This window comes from Carya illinoinensis, chromosome 9, assembly GCF_018687715.1.
Source record: "Carya illinoinensis cultivar Pawnee chromosome 9, C.illinoinensisPawnee_v1, whole genome shotgun sequence".
Taxonomy (NCBI): domain Eukaryota; kingdom Viridiplantae; phylum Streptophyta; class Magnoliopsida; order Fagales; family Juglandaceae; genus Carya; species Carya illinoinensis.
The window spans coordinates 7,673,043-7,689,115 of NC_056760.1; the positions used below are offsets into that span (position 1 = coordinate 7,673,043).

At 31.3% G+C, this 16,073-nt stretch overlaps 1 protein-coding gene across 1 annotated transcript; it reads right to left on the reverse strand.

The window, feature by feature from the left end:
• Positions 1-469: 469 nt before the first annotated feature.
• Positions 470-4,250, reverse strand: LOC122275458 (zinc transporter 5-like). Its single transcript, XM_043084525.1, has 3 exons — positions 3,288-4,250; positions 1,450-1,599; positions 470-976 (listed from the first exon to the last, which is right to left on the reverse strand). Exons 1-3 carry the CDS (start codon positions 3,861-3,863, stop codon positions 671-673), a joined length of 1,032 nt encoding a protein of 343 aa, XP_042940459.1. The 5' UTR covers positions 3,864-4,250; the 3' UTR covers positions 470-670.
• Positions 4,251-16,073: the final 11,823 nt, after the last annotated feature.

Genomic DNA, 16,073 nt, shown 5'->3' on the forward strand with positions numbered 1-16,073 from the left:
TTCTAATATTATTTTTATTTTGAGATTTTAAAAAGTTGAATTTTTTATTATATTTTGTTTAAAAATTTGAAAAATTTATAATGATTAGATTAGATGAAATGAGAAAAATGAGTTGAGTTGTTTTCTCAATCCAAACAAAACTTAAAACTTTGCCTAACCCAATGGTAGTGCTTAACATAGCTTACAATCAAAATGAGGACTGGAGTGAAACCAAAGACTCAGATGGTGTGATATAGTACGTGTGAGACGTGAAAAGCTAGAGCAACTTAATTTTGAATCTTACAAAAAGATATGTCCTATACAATATATATCCACCTGTCTATTATGAAAAATTTTATATATCATATTACCATCTCAATTTCATTCTATTAAATATGATGTGACACATTTATTCCTATTGAATAATTATTTATAGCATGTTTCTTTTTCATCAAATGATAATAAATGAGTCATGTCTTACTTAATAGGATAAAAATAAGATGAGAGTGTGATATATAATATTACTCATCTATTATATATATAACCTGTAAATGGATCCAACAGTTATAAAGGATCCCATTATTACAATTGGCATTAAAAACATAAAACAAAACAAAACCAGAAAGGAAATATAAGGATATCTTCCTTTCTGGTTTTGTTTTAGATTTATATAAAGTGGAAAAAGAAAATGTTAGTCTCCCAAGGTCAGGAGCGACATAAAACAGGCTCCTAGAAGGAGTGTAAAATTAGCTCCGATTTGAAGTCTAAAATTAGTTAGCATTTTGGGGTTCATGAAGTCAGCAGCAAGAAGATCAACAAGTGCCATGTATATCAAAATTCCAGCCGATCCTGATAGGAGAAGCCCCTGAACTATGAGTGCGGTAGGGCTATTCTCCTTATAGGCGTTCGAAATGCCTATGCCCACTGCTATCCCTGCTGGGGTGGTCAGGGAGAAGAATAGTATCATAATTGCTACGGTTCGATGCTTGAATTTAGCCTGAAAAAATTACATATGCTTCACTGTAAGCACCTTTGTTTTCTTCTACTTTTTTGGAGTAACGCTCCGTTCCTTGGCTTGACTACCCAAGGGCCAAAGCCACAAAGTTGAAAGTCATGGACCTAAAAACTCAGGAAAAAAGGGAGGATCCTAATCCAATTTTGTATCAAAGCTGAGATGAGTTAAATTGAGATAAAAGTTAAAAGTTAAATAAAATATTATTATATTAATATAATTTTTTAATATATTTTTATTTTAAAAATTAAAAAAGTTAAATTTTTATTATATTTTATTTAAAAATTTAAAATAATTATAATAATTAAATGAGATGATATGAATTGAGATAGAGTATTTCATTATCCAAACCACCCCTTAACCTTTTAATTCATCATATTATGATTTTACGATGATTATGTGTAGAAATGCGTGAATAAACGTGTCTTTTTTTAAAAAGATATTTTTTTTAAGAGTACCTGAGAGATGCATCCGCCAAGTCCGATGCCCTCAAAAAATTGATGAAAACTCAACGCTGCTATTAGAGGCTTGATTGTCTTTGGACTTTCTGAAGCACCAAGCGATACCCCGATAACAACAGAATGAACCACAATGCCCAACTCCAGAACCTGTGCATTGCGTTGATTTATACAAAGTCAAGCCTTTTTAGTCCTTTTAACAAAATTATTGTAGAAATATTGCTTTTATGCCTTACTTAAAAAAAAAATAGCTGCGTATGAATATTGAACTGAGTTCTTTATAAATAGTAGTGAGTTAAAATAGTGAAATAAATTATGTGTAGTATATTTAAGATGAGTTTATATGTATTTAGATATTAAAATGAACTTAGTACTATTTATGAGAAATTGAAAAAAATTATGAGTCTAACGTATAAAGAGATTAAAATTTGAAAAGGGTTGTAGGTCCCATGTGTAAAAAAAATTTAAATTGAAATGAGTTTAGTTATTTAAAAGTTATGTATTTAAATATTAAATTCAGTTTAAAATTAAACTAAATTAAATTAATCTCAAGTGTGGAGTCGCCCACTATCACCACCTCTAAGCATGTAAGTTTAGGATGCACCTAATCAATTAAATCTTTATTTACCATTTTGGGCAACCTGCTTAAGAAATTAATTTTCCTATTTAGATTGAGAGATAGGAAAATGGGAATCTAATTATCTTATCTTATCTATTTAAATAGCTGTTTCTTCTCATTTTGCTTGTCTTTTATAAAATATTAATTAAAAGAATAATGATATACACTATATTTTTATCTTGTTTTTATTTTTTTAAGTAAGATGTAGCTCATTTAATATTATTAAATAATAATAAAATATTTAATAAATAATTATTTAATAATAATAAATATATTACATTATATTTAATTGGATAAAAATAAAATGATAACACAATGTATAAAATTTTTATATTTAAAAATTCTACCAACCTTTGGAGTTATGAACCCAACCTCTACGAGGGAAAAGTATGATACCAACCTCTGGAGTTATGTCCCCAAGAAGTTTTCTTTTAAAGGCTTTTGCATAAATTATAATTTATGGGCATAAAAATTAGAGAACTTACTTTTTGGAGGATAATTGACAATTTTATAGTGCATTAAAAATGTCGTTATTGCTCGACTCTCAAAAAATAATATGACATAAGACCATTCACATCCAGTTTATTATAATTTTTTCTAAATTTTAATTAGAAATTATATTTCTTATAATTATCTCCTAAATTTTACTCATGTTTAAAAAATCCTCTTACATTCTATTTTTTATCATTTCTCTAATTTATTAAAATAATCATTTTATATTCTATTTTATTATTATTTCTACTAATTTATTTCTACATTTTTAACTATTTCATATAAAATATATATAAAAATAAATTTAAGAGATGAATTGTGATGCCTTATATTTGACTTCTCAAATATAGAAAATCACAGTTTCATCCTAAACCTATACCTTAAAATAGAAAACCAGATATAAGGCTTATTTTATCAAAAAGTTAACTTGACTTCCTAGATTTTATGGATAATAATGGTTTAGGGCATCAGATGAGAATGCTATGATGTTGAGGATGAACTACGAATAGTTTTCATTACTTCAAATTAATTAAGAAAATAGAGAAAACATAAGAATTGAAAATTTTGAAAATTATGCTAATTCTTGCATAAGAAGATCACTAGTGATCAGATGGATGCTTTTTAACTCTAGAAAAAAAGTGCTGGTTGCATATGTAATCTCTGCGTCCATCAAAATTATAGAAGAGAGAGAGAGAGAGAGCGAGGGGTAAAAGAGTCCTTGATTTACCTGAGATATTATGCGGTGGCGGATGAGATCAGATGAATTCGACCTCTCTAAGACAAATGCAGGACCATGAACATGTGCCCCATCACTTTCCTCATCGGCGTTCACCGGCTGAGCTTTTCTAAGCTCAGACCTCTTTTGGTACCCTGTTGCAAAAGCTTCCATCATCATAGTTCCAATGGCCGACACCATTGCTACAAAACCGGTAAAGGGAAACTTTCCCCACAGATTTCCCCCGACGCACGGGCTCGTCAAGCTTGCAAAAGCATCGGGAAGTACGTGAATGAACCCGGTTGCCAAGATCACCCCGGCTGCGAAGGCCTTTATAAGGAAATAAATATCTTTCTCTGGGTGAAATAATGTTTTCTTTACCAAATATGGAAGACAAACTCCTAGCGAACTGGCAATTAGGATCGAAGCCATGGCAACCAGTTTGTATTTGAGTGCGTTGGATGTTTTTCGATCTCCTTCTTGGGATTCACATATGCACTTTGAAGAGACTAAGATAGGACCCCCAACGAGAAGAATAAGGGAAGTGATGGTTAAGAATTTGCAGGAAAATCTTCGGAACTTGATCATTGTTAGGATACAAGTAACTAGGCAAGACGCGATCGAGGAAATTGTGTAGCTTCGTTTCGAGAGTTAAGTATTGATGCGAAGTATATATAATACATAGAGAGGTTAGAAGACTCATGCTACATTCCCAGAAAGCCTTTTTGTGGGCATGTGTGTGACAAAGAGACAGTGACAGCGAAAACAATTGGTTTAGTTGTCAATTACTCACCCCATTGGCTGGACGTATGAAGACCATTTGTATAGGTCATTGAAGGCAGACTGCAAGATGACAAGCGTAGGATTGTTAGCTTTATCATGCTGTCATTCCATTCGACACAGAGATTCGATCCACAAGAAATCAGGAGCAACTTACAAGGGCTTATGATAATTTGTGTCTTTTCCTTCCCCCCTCTCCATTGAGTTCTTGCCTGGCCTTTTTGATTCCACGAAACTCTATATGTCCCTTTCTTGCAAATAATTCAAAACTAGTAAGACAAATGAACTTGTTGTCGAGATCATCTTCTCCAATTATTGGTCTACCTAATACCTTTTGATTATTTTTTTATACGTTTTATCTTTTCTATTTCTTTTTGTAGCCTTCGAGATAATAGGTCGAATGCTTTAATTTGATCCACGTAGGTTGTCTTTCTGCACAGATGAACTGTCAATTGGTGTCATTTGGTTATGACGGTTTTGGTGATATTTTTTTATAGTCTTTAAATGCATTAAACTAAATCAAGGATACGACAGGAAGAGGCTGTAAGGTGCTCTAAACAAAAATTCCATTATAATTGACCCAGTTTTGTTAGGGGTACACTATAATCAATTCATGTTTAGATGTTTTGGACGAGGCTATCCACTTTTGTTAATATCTCCAAATCTACATTTATGGGAAGGAGGAACGTACGTAACAGGATATCTCGAGGCATAGACCAAATTGTTACCAGCTCATGGGTGGCTTACGAGATTGTACCAGTGTACGTGTCACACACATCGGTGGTGGATCGATTGATGCGGCCCGAATACCGTTTACACACGTAGATTTGTGGCGGCAAATGTTGCTCAAACGACTCTTCTTTGATTGATGCACTGCTCAAGAATGTAAGAGATTAACAGCCAGAAAACCTTCTAGCAAGGCGCGTGTTTCAATTAAGCAGTAGAAGAGCAATAAATCTACTATAGTTTTTACCTAAAAGCGGAAAATAGTAAAGAAACCAAAGGGAAACATCGCCAGGTTTATATTATATTGTAGAAAGAAAGAGATGAGAGAGCGATCGAGGAGCTACGTACTCCTCCGATGTGGGCATGTTATATATTTTGTAGTTTTTCATCTTCGTCTTTTCGTCTTGTCAATTTGGTAGGAGATTAGAATAGACTCCCAAATGGGGCACGAAGAGTCATTTTCACAATATTAATACTGATCATGCAAGCGCGAGATGCTTTTAGAAAAATTTCAACCCAAAATTCCTCAATACCAATAATGAGCACTTTTACACCCATTTTCACTCCAACCATCAAGCAATTCAATTTTCACAAAGCACAGTTAATTTCCACCCATGCATGTGCCTCCACCATATATATATTTTGTACTGTAAACGTATTGTGAGGCCATCCATCCATCATGAGTTCAGTGTCCGTGTCCGTGTGCTTTTGGCTTCATTCATGATTGAAGTTGACCCAACTTTTACCCAAACTTGCAGTTGCATAATGCATCATGTGAACTTATATATGTCTATAAAGTGAATCATGAGATCAGGTTCCTCAATAAGTAATTACACACACACATACATACATACATACATATATATATATATATGGAGAGACTTGGAGTCGGTCGGGTGTCACTTTGTTTTACACCAGCAAATAAATAGCTGCCACGTTTGAATTTCATCTACATTGAGTGTAGACCCACACGCAATAGATCCAATTTCTATTCCTGAACCCTTTGCCCGAGATCTCCCAAACGGGATCGATGCCTCTTCATTGAGCCGACGCATCTCCTCCTCTCCCCACCCCCGTCGGCCTCCTCCCCTGTCTCTCTCTCACTCTATGTGAGAAAAAAAATATGCTTGCTCACATGTCCACTGTCCCCCCAACCCCCGTTGGCTTGCTTCCACCGTCCACCGTCTTCTCCTCCTCCCATCCCTGTCGGCCTCCATCGTTCCTTCGAAACCGTCCCTTCAAAACACCCCCCCAGTAGGCCTCCATCTATTGAAGGATATCTGAGGCTAGAAGCTCAGTCTCTGATAGGCAAATAAGATAAACTAAATTTGATTTGGTTGCCTATTAACTAGTTTTGTTTGGTTGTTGCGAAAATGTGATAAATCACGAGGCTTTGTTTCAAAATGATTTATGGGAAATATAGCCAGGTTCTTAATGATCTGTATGTAGATCTTTTCTTAGTTCATATAGTCAGACTCTTTGAATTATACACAATTTTGTCATGAAAGGTTGCATATTGCTTTATTAATAGTCCTATGTTGTAGATATAGATATATAAATATCTTTCTATAATAATAAGCGTCTATGCGTTTGCTACAATAATGAATAGTACAATCACATTCCGTTTTCCGTGTTTCATGTTTTTCTGATTGTGCAGTCTAAATTTGTATTTTTTTTTACTTGAAAGACGGATTCTGTTAGTGATGTATTTTATATGATTTCCGCTGGTTGCATTGGTACTAAATCTACTATTGTGTCTCCTCTGTCAGGGGTCAGATTAGCGCATGCGCACTGAAATTACTCTTTCCTTTGGTTGCTTAGTACATGCGTATAGATAATTACAATTTGTCAGGTATCATAAAAAAATATTAAAACTCTATTATATCTATAGTGATAATATAAGCGGCAATCCGCAAGCTACAGTGTTAAAAACAGTAAATATTTTATTTTCCTTTTTACCCTTAGTTTTATTCGGCAATTATAGTAGTTTGCATTTTACTTTTATTTCACCGACATTTTTTTTTCTTTCTGCCTTCCCACCAACAGTTTGGTTTTTATTATTGTATTTCTGATTTTGCCCTTAATTTTATTGTTTACTTCTTTCTCCTTAGTGTCGTTTTGTTTTGCCGGCTTGATGTTTTTATTTTTTTACCCTTAATGTTTATCTCTTGATCTGAGAAAGTGAATCGAACTGTAGTTTAAATATCAGAATTTGTTTCATTTCGTCTGTTGAGTTCTCCCGCGCGTTCTGCTCTCTCGTTCAGGAATTGTAGGTACGTTTTTATTGTTTTTTTCAGTATTCTAAAAATTAACTGTATTGTGTGAATGAATTTGTTACATTATGTAATTACATGATATGCATATGTATTACAGCAAAAAAAATTGAAAGATAAAAACTAGATTTGCATATTTACATCTGTTTTTACAGAGAGTAGAGCTAACAAAAAAATTAAACCCATCAAACAAATTCGATCTTCTGAAATTTCATCTTCTGATTTCTTCGTATGTGCTGAGAACACAAAAATAAAAAACCGCAGTTAAAAGTAAAAAAATAAAACCCGGTTCCAAAATTTTTGAAAAAAAAAAAACTCTCGAATTTAAAAAATTCCCTCTTAGATATGAAAAATATTTATACTGATAATATATATCAATACCCCAAAATAATGCACAAATGAAAAATATTTCACCTTCCGGTATGGTCGTGGGCTGCCACGGGTGGCCATTTGCAGCGGATGTGAACTGTGATGCGAGGGAGATGCAACAAACAATAGATCCAACCGAGAAACCCAGAAATATCCATCAAGAAAAATAAAAAGTTTGTCCAACAAACAATAGATCCAACCAACAAACCAAAAATATCGATCAGATAAAAAATTTAAAAATAAAAATCTAAATAGAGTGCCTTAATACACACAATGGTGAAATAATACACAAGTGAGAAAGATCTCACCTTCCGTCGTGGTAGTGGGCTGCTACGCACGGCTATAGGCAGCGGATCTTAGCCACGATGCGAGAAAGAACCAACAAAGAACAAATTCAACCAAAAAATCCAAAAATATCCATTGGAAAAAAAAAAGAGAGACCCAAACACAATGCCTTAATACACACAAGATGCCGAAATATACAGAGAGAGGTCGTGAGGGATAAGTTGTTGTACAGATCTAAAAAATCCAAACATCAAACAACAAAATAAGACATAACAAGAACAAGATAAGAGAAGAGACAAAAACAAAAACAAAAAACGACAAAGAAAATCAAACAAAAATATATTTGTTCAGATTTGAAAGTAAAAACAAAAAAAATTAAAAATCGTAAAGAATAATCTTGATCTAGATGTATAAAAAAGCAACAAAAAATATGTGAAATAAACGGTTCACATCTGAAAGCTTAAAAAAAAAAATTATTATACCGTAAATATCAATCTAAATCTAAACAAACAAAAATGAACAAAAAATAAATCAAATAAACGCAAGATATGAGTAATGAGGACGAAAGTGTAAAAGATTAAAAGGAGAAGAAAATACAAACAGAGATCAAAGAAGAAGATGAAAGCTTTAAGAGAGAGAGAGAGAGAGAGAGAGAGAGAGAGGACGGCAGCTGAAACGGGAAGGGGGAGAAATGAGAGAATTGATGTTAACGATGCTTATATAGGGTTGTCTAGGGTTAGAGTAAAAATTACTTTTCTGCCCCTGTTGTGTTTTGTTTATAACCGAATTAGGATTTAGATTTATTTACTTATATATCTAGATATATGTACATATATTTATATATAGACGTTTCAATTATATTATATATATAAATATTTATATATTTATATACTTATAGTTATATTATATAAATATTTATATAATTATAATCATTTAAACTTTTATTAGATTTATTTACTTTCAATTATCTAGACTTTTAGTCATACTTATATTTTTTATAATTTTAAATAATAATTTTAAAAATAATTTAAACAGTTATGGAAATATAAAAAAATTAATTATAAAAATATTATCATACCCACAAAAAAATTATGTAAATTTTTGTTTAAAATATTCACTAGAGTAATATTTCAAAAAATAAGAAGAAATATTAAATAATTAAATTTGTAAATAGAAGTAAAAAATATTTACTGAAAAATAATAAAGAAATATTATTTTAATATAAAAGAGAAAAGATAGATAATGAGATATTGGAGGTTTTTGAAAAATGAGTAAAATTTAGAGAAACTTTTTTTAAAATGTCATTTTTTCCTAAATTATAAAGAATTTTATGACAAATTTAATGTGAATGCCCTTATAACATTAATTTTTTTTTTTCAAATTTGTCTATTTTGATTTTTTTAAGATTTTCATTTGTTTATTCATCACTTAAACCGCTTATATGTTCATATAAGATTAATTTTGAATATCATTTTTTTATTAATATTTTCTTCTAATCATTTAAACTTTCTATTATATTTATTTACTTACAATTATCTACATTTTTTATCATACTCATATTTATTATTATTTTAAATAATAATTTTAAAAATAATTTAAATAATTATGGAAATATAAAAAATTTAATTATAAAAATATTATCATACCCACAAAAAATGATTTAATTTTTTGTTTAAAGTATTCACTAAAGTAACAATTTAAAAAATAAGAAAAAATATTGAGTTGTTAAATTTGTAAATTGAGGTTAAAAAAAAAAAATAGAAAAATATTATTTTAAAATAATAGATAAAAAATACGGAATGAAATGTTACAAGTTTTTAAAAAATAAGTAAAATTTAGAGAAACATTTTAGGAAATCTCATTTTTAGCTAAATTATAAAAAAAATTCTGGAAAACTTAATGTGAATGCCTTTATAAGATTACTCTTTTGTTATTTTCTCAAATTTGTTTATTTTGCTTTTTTATAGGATTTTGGTTTCTTTTTTTCATCATTTACACCGTTTATACCGTTTATACGTAGTATAAAATTAATTTTGAATATTATTTTTTTATTAATATTTTCTTCTAATTATTGAAACTTTTTATTATATTTATTTACTTTCAATTATCTACACTTTTTATTATACTCATATTTATTATAGTTTTAAATAATAATTTTAAAAATATTTTAAATAATTATGGAAATATAAAAAATTTAATTATAAAAATATTATCATAGCCACGAAAAATGATTTAATTTTTTGTTTAAAATATTCACTAAAGTAACAATTAAAAAAATAAGAAAAAATATTAAGTTCTTAAATTTGTAAACAGAAGTAAAAAAAATAATAATAAAAAAGGAATAGAGAAATATTATTTTAATAGAATAGGTAAAAAATAACAAATGAAATGTTTGAGATTTTTAAAAAATAAGTAAATTTTGGGAAAAACTTTGATATAATGTCTTTTTTAGCTAAATTAAATAGAATTTTACAAGAAATCTAATCTCAATACTTTTATAATATTATTTTTTTGTTACTTTCTCAAATTTGTTTATTTTATTTTTTATCAGATTCTGGTTTCTTTTTTCATCATTTGCACTGCCTATATGTTAGTATAAGATTGATTTCATATTTATTTTCTTCATTTTGTACTATTTATTATTAAGTAAAATTATTTTCCCCTGTTGTTTTAACTTTTTGAAATTTCCTACTTCAGTTTTGGCATCTCAATTTGCATTTTGGGTTTCAACTTGAACAGGTAATCTTTTTTAATATTAGTTCTTTTGAATTAAAGATTTATGACAATTTATTCAGTTATTTATTATTTAGTTATTTCCTTATACATGATATTTAATTGTTACAAACTAATTTACAAAAAAAACAAAATGCATTACAATAAATTTTAGGATTGATGGACAAATAAACTTAAAATGAAAAAACAAGAATAAAAATTTACAAGGATATTAAAATTTATAAAACTCAATTTAGTTGCAGAATGGGATGATTCAACTTGCTGTAGATCCATAAATATTCAACCAACAGAGGCACAAAAACTTTAATGTTATCTCATCGGTCCTGTCCAATATAGGCCTGCACTAGAATGACACCAAAAAAAAAAAAAAAACAAATCCATAACTTATTTTGTTGTTTATATCTGTGTAATATTTTTGCTGACAAATTTTTGTAACTTAACTAAACAGATTAACAATACAACGAAGCAAACGTGCATCGCATGTTGCACCTCAACTAGTATTATATATATAAGTGGAAATCCGTTCTCCTACAATGTTTTCATTTAATTTGTTTTCCAATTTTACCCTTAGTTATATTTAAAAATTGCAAGCTGTTTGCTTTTATTTCTATTTTGTAGACAAATAATTTAGTCTTTTTACCTTCCTGACCGACAAATGTTTTGCTCTATTTTCACTCCACTCCACTCCACTCCACTCCACTCTGCTCCTCTATTTTCACTTTCTAGAAAAATCTCTCCCTCCCGAGTTCTCTCTCCGCCTCGCCTTGCTTCGATTGCCGCCGTCAGCAGTGGCAGAGCAGGCCAGACAACGGCCGTCCTTCAAGCAGCAGCAGCTCTCTCACGATCTCTCCTATGTTTCCCTCTCGTAGCCACGATGCAGTCACAGTAAGGAAGGGCCTTTTCTCTCTGTCTCTATTTCTACATTTATCCAATCTCTCGACCACTGCCCACGCCACCAGCATCAAGTCCAGCTCCGCCGCTGCCAAATACAGGGAGGGATCTTCTTTGGTTACCCAAATAATCTGCGGTGGTTAAGAAAAAAAAAATTGGGATTTAATTGGATCTTGTTTGGTTGCCCAAATAATCTGGGGCGGTTAAGAAAAAAAAATTGGGATTTGATTCTTTTATTTCTTTTATAGTCCTATCTGTTGTGCGGAAGCAAAAAACTGAGTTGAATGTCTAAAAAGATTGATTAATGTCTAAGCAAGCAATGGACGCCAGCCTCATTGTAGTTCTCACGGAAACGCCGCCATGAGCCTCACCACCAGAGCAACCCCAACACTGAGAACCACCTCCAGCAGCCACTGATTTCGGCTCAACCAACCCTAAAGCAAAAAATTTGGTTTTTCACCACTCTCTCGTTGCTTTTGAAGAAAAAGGTAATTTTCTGATTTTTTTTTTTTTTGTGCATGTTTATTTTCTAATTTTTTTTTTCTTTTGCATGTTTGTTTTCTGAAAAAAAAAAAAATTATGCATTTCATTTTTTTTGGTTTGCAAGTCATTGAGTTATTGTCTTTTTTATTTTTTTCTTTAATTGATCCTGTTTTGTGTTTTTTGCAGGAATTTTGGACTGTGGACTGGTTTTTGTTGATGTTTTTATCTACTTTGTCTATTGGTTTGGTTTTTTCTGTTCATTTTTATAGTTTAGGAAAATATTGGTTTTTATGGCTTGCATGATTCCTTATTACTGTTATGATTATGATTTTTATTATTCTTTGATAATTAGTACATTTCAATTCCTAACTTTTAATGCATATGGGACAAAAAAAAGTTTATATATAATGCTTCCTGTTATATGAAGCTTTTCGTTCTGTTTCTTCAATTTTCTTTTTATTAAGGGTGCTTGTATCAAATATTTTGTGGTTGGAGGGGTTGATTGCTAAAGTTGATAGTTTGGTGGTGATTGCAATTTGAGTAGTAGTTCGAAAGGGGGGCTTGTGCATTTTTCACCTTATTTTATTAATGTGATTTTTTTGGAATTATGTTTTGTTAGACAAATTTACAAGAGAGCCAACATTGCATATTCTGCCCTGTGAACTAGGTTAGGGGAGCAGGACTTTCTCTTAAAGAACATGTGACTCTTTTAGATATCTAGTCTCAGATATTTATGTCCTTTAACAACAAAGTGTATATTATTTTTTTAATATGAAGTGCAATTAGCTATAATACACTGATGTTTGAGATTAAAGTACTTTATGATTTTTGTTTTTGATTGTCAAGAGAATATCTTCAATTTAATAAGTAAGGTCTTTTATTTCCACCATGTTAGGCCTTACTTAATGGACCTCAGAAGCACAAATACGACTCATATATATTAATGTAAGTTTCTCATATTGACATCTCTTTTACATTTTTCTTAATAATTTGTTTAGTTGCATAAATAGCGTCAACAAAAATGAAATTCGCTTGTCATTTGTAGCCATTCTGCAACAGTTTCTAAGAGGCTTGGACTTGCACTCATTATTCTCCCTCATTCTTGACAGAATAATGAGTGCATTCCAAATGAATCACTTTTTTAATCTGGAAAATGACTATAGCACACCCAAATGTCTCCACCGTTGTTGTCTTTAATGTATGTACTTGGGAATCTTTTATGGATGGCTAACAACTAGATTTTTACATGTATCAATCATGAATTCCGTTGGAAATAATATCAACCTCCATTTCCCTGGGCAATGCTGCCCATTATTTCAAAATAAGTAAAGATAGTTAAGTTTATTGGACATATTAAACTTTGCAAGGACAAAAAGAACTTCCCGGACATAGTTTTTATTGGCAGGGGTTCTATTGAGTCTTATCGAGAGTTTCCTACCTCATACAGTCAACAGTACATTCTTTTGGTGTCCTATTTTTTTAGTTTACTATATGTAATTGATAATTGAATGAGATCTGAAAAAATAGGATTTTGTGAAATAAGTTTTTGATATTCAGTAACTTCTATTAAAAAATAATTGCAGAAATCCGACATTTATCTGTGCATCCGCCTAGGACTTAGATCTGAAGTTCTTTTGTTTAACACAAGTTTATGAATTGGAGCTTTAATTTCATAACTTTTTTTTTTATCAAGCTTAAATCCATAATTAATTCTCTCTATTTGTCTAATTTTTATGATATTATTTAATTTTATGATGGGTACAATTTTAAATACAGTTTATTCAAACTAACACACACATATATATATATATATTGTCTCTCACACCTATCAAAAAAATTGTCAATTTTTTTTATTAAAAGTTATTATTTTTATTAAAAATTTTATCTCACCCAACTAGGTAGACGTGTACAACACGTTATCGTGACCTAGTATATATATATATATATGTGTGTGTAGAGAGAGAGAGAGAGGGGTAATAAACTAGGGTCTCAGGTGGTCCCGAAATAACAACTAGGGTCACAAGACACGTGGTCCAAAAATAACAACTAATGTAGTATTAAATGTGACTGAGTAATGTGATGATTGTGTCTTCATGTGGTCCAAAAATTTAATGAAATGAAAGAGAGAGATATGATGGGTCTCACTCACCTTAACTTTCTGAAAACAAATGAGAGAACTATGTCTAACCCCCCCAAAGGAAACCTGCATATTTATGAAAATACTTCAAGTATTTTTCTGAATTGTTCTTTCGCCACACCTTGTTGAGAGCAAGAGCATCAGATCTAAGATTTAAAATGAGTGAAACAAATATATATATATATATATATATATATATATATTTATATTAAAAGAAATACTTGAAGTGAGCAAGAGAAAAGAAAATGGGTAATCTCTGCAACTAATTAAGAAACTAGGCTAAACGAGTCGAGCAGTGCAGAACGGTGCTTTCATTTTGTGGGGCGATCAAAAGTATTTGTGCAGAACAGAACACATGTTGCATTGTTGCTGATATTGATTCTCGGGTAACAGTTAATACTGCATTATTGATATTAGAGAAAGCAACTTAGGTCTCGTTTAGATACATAATTTAGATTAAATGAGATAAAATATTTTAAATAGTAATGAAATTTTTAAGTTAAGATGAAAATAAATAATTTGTAAAAAAATATATTTAGATAGTGAGATAAGATAAGATAAGATAGTTTTTAATTTTTAGGATTTGAAAAAAGTGTGAATCCCACTATTTTATAGAAAACCGAATTGTGTACTGTTCACATATTTGTCATTTACTATTTATGTCAGTTTTGTACTGTTCATGCACTGTTCACTGTTAATATGTGATATCTCGTTTTTATGTATATTTTCAATGAATGAGTATTTTAATTTAATTAAAATATTAATTCTTTTTATTTTAAATTATTGTATTTAATTGGATTTAGTTAGTTATGATATTTGTTTTGTAGAGCTTTCTTAATACTATTATCGTTTTGAGTTTAAATTGTTGTATAATTTATTTTAGTTTGTTTTTGGATTTAAAATTATGTTGTTAGTTTTTACTAGTTATTTATTATATTTTAGGTTGATGTTGTGTTTAAATTATTTTAATCGTTTTATAGCTTTTAAGATTATTTTCGTTGGATCAATTCCTGAATTTTACTTCTTTCCTTTCTTTTTTTTTCCTTTTTTCTTTTTCTCTTCTTTTTCTTTTCTCTTTTTCTTCTTTCCTTTTTCTTCCTTTCTTTTTCTGTTTCCTTCCTGCGTGACCCAGCCCCCTCCCCCTCCCTCTCAGTCTATTTTCGTGGCACCCAGACCGCTACCATCAGCTCGCCGTGCAATGCACTGCCCCCACCGGTCGACTCCCCTCCGGCCGGTGATCACCTCCCTCAATTTTCAAGCCAACCCGTGCAGCCGTTAGCCGCCACGCATGGCATGAAGTCATGCACCATTTCCTTCCAGCTCTGCCGTGTGCCACCCTTTGCCGTCGCCGTTGCTTCCATTTTCTTTTCCACCCACCGGCGACCTCACCCCTCCATTTTCAGCCCCCCAAACGCCGTCGTTAACTGCCACGAACACCACCCAAGTTGCACGGTTTTGTGCTCCCCACGCCGTCGTTCCTCAGTCGTTGGCCACCACTTCTTCACTACATCATCACCGGCATCCCAACTACCTAACCCACTCAACTCCAACTCCGATCCGTTATCGGTGAAGCTCAACCAACCCACTTTCCGTTTTGGGCTTTTTGGCCTTCCACCACAATTTCCACCGCCACCCACGGCCAACTTTCACTTCCACTAGTTTCATAAATACCTCCAAGTCATTCCCTATCAATCCCAAGTCTTGGTTTGTCCCCGTTCAAAAGTGGGTATTTTACAACTCACGGCCACAGTGTATTTTACACTGTTACGTTGCTTTTTTTTCGCTGTTTACAACTCATTGATCCTTCGAAAATTATTATATAGCGCTGTAAGTATTTTTCAAGTTTTCTTTTAGATTAAAATATATCTTTGCTTTAACAATAAATTGTGACTGTTTAGTTACTCCGGACTGAGTCCGAGGAGTCGGGGGTCGGATAGATTTGAGGATGGAGTTATTTATGTTTGGTTGATATTGATATTTGTTGAAAATTTTGTGCCTTGATGTTTGTATTGTATAGTGCATGCATGTTCATGTTTAAAAAGGGAAAACTAGGTTTTCGTGTAATTGCATACATGTACATGTGTTTGTAAAATGAAAACTGAGCTTGTAAGCAAGAAATGA